Here is a 5,881-nt window from a genome sequence, read left to right as displayed (position 1 = left end):
TATATGCAGTTTATGATCCGATACCGATCTGAAACAGAAAAAAGCAGTGCTGAATCAACAAAAATGGCTAAATCATGTAATCTGGACCCAGATTACATTGTTTAGCCATTTTTATTGTCCACCTACCTGGATGTTTGAGCTTACAAACCCAGTGCTGAATTAACTTAAAACATTTGGGTTTTTAAACGCAGACATGAATGTACTGAATTACAAATTTATTAAAAACTCTGCACCATAACAGCACACTTAAACACACCGAGAGCTTCACAAGCTTGTTGCCATTCAGAGCGCAAAGCATAGAATTAAAGTTAATAGATCTGCCCAGTCATGGATCGGTCACATTGTCACCGATACCCGATCCAGAAGTTTCCCGATATCTGTACCGATACCGATGTTGGTATCGAATCGGTGCATCTCTAAATTACCATTAGGGTTTTCTAAAAACTTGTTCAACAAAACCATCAAACTAAGTTGTACTGAAGAGTGAATGTTCGATGTACAAATTCATTTTTCAAAGGCACTGGAAAAATATGTACCGAACAGTATGATTTTTACATTAACATGAAAATATTCATTCTAAACTTTCTTTCTATTAAATCTAGATGTCAAAACATGTATTACTACCCAGACACAAATACTAGTTATCATCACAAACTGTTAGCGATGAGCAGACATGAAGGAACTGCCCTGTTAACACTCCTGGAAGACCCAGTAGTAGAAAACCTTGTTACACCGGAACATATTAATCTTCATGCCACCTACACCGACCTGACACCGTGTCGACACCTCCAACATAACATCGCACCTAATATCGCTCAACCATAGTCATGTTATTTTTTTGTGGATATTCATATTTGAAAAGTTGCCCCCCCCCAACACACACACACCTACATTTTCCATTATTCAAAGGTTTGACACAGTTCTTTTCGTAGACCAAACTCTGACCGCTAAACTGCTGAGTGATTTTCAAAGTCCACCAATTCTTTCAAATCAAATATCTCACGAAACAAAAGCAATGCCAAAAGCCCAAACACCACCACCCCCTCCTGTCATGTTGACAAGTGGTCAGCTGTGCACCATTTTCCGTCTGCACCCTCGCTCCCCCCCCTTTCCGCCTCGAGACAGCTGATTGACGGGGAAGAAAGACAACATGAGGTTTGCTCATAACCTGTCCCCCGATTTAATGGATGATCTCTCTGCTTTCTCTGCCCTGCAGGTGCGTCGGGCCAAGACTCCAAGATTGTGTTGGAATGATGGACAGGTAAGTGATCTCAAGGTGCATTTGTGATGCGGGTTCTGGGAGACCACTGTCAAATTCCTGCCACAACTCGTTAAAGTTCCAGTTAAACCCTGTTTCTCAAGATGCTCATTAACAAGAGAGCAGTATGACCTAGAAATCTTTGGTATGCCTGCACTAAACTTTGGGCGCAGTTAGTAAGTACTGCCATTATTCGATGTCTTCATCTGTTGCGACATTTATTTTCAGCGATGGGGGTTGTTGAAGAGTATTGGACAAGATGGTTATTGCGTAATATTTACTGACTTTTGGTGCTATTTGCACACGTGAAATTTACACTTAAAGCAGTAATAAAAATCCCAAAAATTAGGGAGTCTGTTTAAATGAAAGGCTTAGCATTTTTTGAAGGAATGTTGCTGCCTATTACACCAAACTGGCCACCAGTTGATCGCAATAACATCTACATTATTGCCATTGAAATACAAAAATAAAATAAAATTCAGAGCCTGAGTATGAGGTTCTCCTAAAATAATTTAGATGTTTTTTTTCTTTTTTCAATATTCACTCAGTGATTAACCTATTTTTCTTTTAAACGATTAACATTGCATGGCAGTAGAATCAAGGTAATGTTAGCAGAAAATAGGAGAAACTGGTGAAACAAAACAAAAGTTGGAATAAGAAAAACATAGGTACACTTTTTCTAAATTTTAGTGTACATTAAAACCAAAAAGCACGTCTGAAAATTTGGATTGTTTTAGCCACCACAAAGTGCTGTTAGCACACAAATGAAAGATGCAAACATGGCAGAAAATGTTTAATCAAAAGATTAACTATCCCAGTTTAGAATTTCTAATTTGATGCTGAAACTTGGAAAAATCAACCAGCACCTTCATTGTTACTGCTAAAAACTGGGACATAAGTAATGTAGAATTAAGCCTGTCACAATAAACAAATAATTTAATCGCATGACAAATGAAATTTATCGACCTCGTTTTCATTTATCGGCCTTATCGTTTCTTCATGTCTCTCTCTTTCTACTGAAGACAATGGATGACAGAAGGTTCAACTCCATGTTCTTCACTGACCCCTCCCTTTCTCTTTTCTCTTTAAAATATGTTTTAACCATCCAAAAATCACGTTTTTGAATCGTTAAAAGCAGCTAAGCTGAGAAGCTAAGCTACGAGCTAAGCTAGCAGGCCGACCTCGGGACAAAACCTCAGACTTGTCGAAGCTCCAAAATTCACGGTTGAAACCCACGCCTTCGTCTAAAAAGTTCTTTTTCTCTGCAAAAAGAAACTGAGAACTTCTTTTTTTTTATTAAAAGCTTTGTGTGCCAAATGCAATGCTAAAGATCCTGATGCATGCTCAATGCTATGCTATGCTATAGCTAGCTATACTAGCTTTGCAAAAGAGCTCAAATCACACAGAGCGTCCGCCAATTTGAGAACCAAAAAACATGAACGAGAGACAGCCCACGTCAGTTCAAGCGGCCTCCCTCCCATTTTTCTTAAAGAGACACACTGCTCACTCCCTCACTATCCTTCCTTTGGTTCAAACCATTTTATACTGCCACCCAGTGGTCAAAAAAGATACTGCACACAAAAATTAACCAACATTTCTTTTTTAATTTGACAATAATTACTAATTATTGACAAATTTCAAACAATATTATTGTTTATCACAATAATTTCTGAGACAATTAATCACCCAGCAAAATTTGTTATCGTGACAGGCTTAAGTAAAGTAGTATCACCATCAAAATACAAACTCTGAAAACTGTTAGGATTGTATCCAAAGCTTCAGATCCAAACAGTGGAGGTTTTGTGCTGCTCTCAAACAAAGACTCTGAACTTTTTCTCTAAAACACTTTGTCCCTGACTTCTTACAGTACCCCCCCAATCATATGACCCAGTGTCACTACTCCTATTGAAAACTATTTCCTCCTGATTACACCAGTCTTTTCTCTCATCTTCTGCTGCCTCAACTTGTTACTTGTCTCAGCACCAGTTTGGGCTACTCTCTGCCTTTTTGAAAACTTTTACTCTTATGTGGCTTCCTTTTTTCGTGCATCATCGCCAAAATCCACAACTGATTCACTTGCAGTAGTAGCTGAGTGTCATCTGAACACAATCTCTGAGAGCTCACAGGAGCAATTTAACTCCTTCCCTTTCTGCCATGAAATGATCTGAGTGTAAAACTCTGGCGCGAGCCTTTAATAGTATGAATGTTTCTAAATCTTTCTCATTATTGAGATCCAGTTTTCTTCTGTATGTTTTTGGCACATAATTTGTTCTGCAATTTTGCTGCTATTTCAAGAATTTATACATCAAAACGTTCGGCTCAGTCATAGCATTCCTGCTGTGACTTTTGGTAGTTCTGCAATTTGCACTTTTTGAAATATTGAGCTTTTTCAGCCATGTGTTCCTCTTTGAAATTGAATGGCACTTTTTTCACATCCTTTCATTTCATCTTTTGTTCTTATTCAGGTTTTCTCAGCTTCTTTCTGCTAATTTCAGCTTTTTATGCTCCTTTTAGGATTTTCTTGCTAAATTCAGCTTCTGCTTTTTCACCTGCTTTCTAGATTCAACAAAGTTCAGTCAGATCATCTGGATGCTTTCTTTTTTTGTTGAGACGTTGTCTACCTGGATTATTGAGCATGAACTTTGGTGTTTTGAACGACTTTGGACATGGCTGCCTCAGAGGAGTCGATGGGGCAGAGGGCGGGCCCCAGAAACCATATTATCACCAACAAACTAGTCGGTCCACTATGAGTGTGCTGCTTGTGGGGCTGAGTTTGCTGTGGCTTCTCAGATTGAAGAAGTCCTTTGGATGAAAGACAAAACATCTCAACAAAACCAGAAACCATCTGGATGATCAGACTGAGCATTGCTGGATTTTCTACCTGGATTATTGAGCATGAACTTGGATAATTTCTAAATATTTTACTGTTTATTTTAGCCATTTTTCTTCTTGTTGTGTTGTGTTTTTGCTATATTCAAACTTTTGTGCTTGTTTATATTACCTTGAACGTTTTATGCTCCTATCAGCATACTTCTGCTTAACCAAGCTTTGTTAGCATTGCCAGCTACTTTTCTGCTAATTTCAGCTTTTTTCTGTTAATTTCAGTTTCTTTTTATTTTATTTTTTTTGGGTGCTAATTTCAGATTACTGTTTTTTTTTTTTTTTTTTGTAATCTGTTCAGCCTCTCTTTACCTGTTTCAACTTGTTCCACTTATTTCAGCTACATTTCAGCTTCATTCAGCTTTTTCTACACATTTGTTTTCCTGCTTTCGACATTTTCTACCTGGTTTCAGCATCAACAGCAACTTTCAACAAAAATCATTCAGCAATAAGCACTGACACTGCATTTTCACAGGAAATGCAATTCCTCTAGCTTTTTTTGATTTCATGTAAAACACTATATGTTTCTGTCTTTCTTCTTTGAGCCAATCACTCCAAACTGCTTCACAACACGTCTTTAAGTCTTGTTAGGGCTGGTCTTTCAGCCTCTTCTTACATTTCAAGCTTAAATCATTGATGATCAATGTGCAGCACCTTGCGCCACCAAATCACGATGCTACACGAGTCTTCCATTAGCTGCTAATGGCCTCTACAACTGATAGACTTTGAACTCAGAGTATCATGTCGAGACAGGTGTTATTTTATACTCTGCGGTTGTGTTGAAAATGGGGGCGCAGAAAAGTTTCTGTCATTTGGGACGAATGTGGAACAAATAAAAGGAAGCAAAGGAGCAGGTTAAGGACAAGAATTAATATAAGGGCAGTATTTAATAGTAGCTCAACGCCACATAAAGTGCAGGTAGTCTATAAATGGCAAATGCATTAGGGCTGCCGTTAATGAAGAGAAAGAGCTTTTAACTTTTGACCTTTATACTTCCCTTAAGCAGATTTTGCTGGAAAAGGTAAGAAGTAATTTGACAAAGATAGGTACTTTTCATTTCGCCTTTATTAGAAATCTTTTATTTTAAAAATAAATCTGAGGTAAAGCAAGGTTACAAAAGTTTGAACTATAGCTGTAGAAATTGTTCGGTATTGGATAAGATCCAAGTCGACAAATCGTATCTCCTCAAACCAAAGTACAGAAAAATCACAAAACCTATAAAGGTACGTAAAATCTTGATTTGTGAAAATTAGGTAGCACTAAAATAGCAGTTTTGTGGTTCAAATGATAAAACTGTTTAAAAATATATATATGTTTAATAGATAAAGGGGTATGGTTATGTCGAACAACAGTAACATAAATGATTTTTGTGTTATTGCGGGTGAAAGAAGCAGCCAACTGAATAAAAAGGAGAGAAACTGTAATCGTCTCCCATCAGTGTATGAATGTGATAAAGCTCTGATTAGTTTCTTTAGAATGATTTGTTCAATTAGGTTTGTAGAGATCTAGTAGAGTGCTGTATGAATGGGTAAATGAGGACACAGACTGTGTTGTAAAGCGCTTGGAGTATCTTGATCAAATAGAAAGGCGCTATATAAGTACAGTCCATTTACAGTCCACATAGCCCATTGTATTGTATCATATATCATATTGTATGGTATCATATATCACATTGCATCATATAATTTATCACATCGTATCATATCATATATCACATTGTATTGTATCATATATCACATTGTA

General features: G+C 37.2%; 1 protein-coding gene across 1 annotated transcript in view; it reads left to right on the top strand.

Moving 5' to 3' along the window:
* LOC119429101 (receptor tyrosine-protein kinase erbB-4) overlaps positions 1-5,881 on the top strand; it is a 297,900-nt gene that overhangs the window by 173,957 nt on the left and 118,062 nt on the right. The window contains exon 16 of the mRNA XM_037696818.1: positions 1,217-1,261. Coding sequence (XP_037552746.1) covers positions 1,217-1,261 — 45 coding nt within the window. The remainder of the gene's footprint in view (positions 1-1,216; positions 1,262-5,881) is intronic.

The sequence above is a fragment of the Nematolebias whitei genome, chromosome 23 (genome assembly GCF_014905685.2).
Source record: "Nematolebias whitei isolate Nwh7 chromosome 23, NemWhi1, whole genome shotgun sequence".
NCBI classification, from domain to species: domain Eukaryota; kingdom Metazoa; phylum Chordata; class Actinopteri; order Cyprinodontiformes; family Rivulidae; genus Nematolebias; species Nematolebias whitei.
The sequence above is the reverse complement of the archived record's forward strand: the minus strand, read 5'-3'. Positions and strand labels throughout refer to the sequence as shown.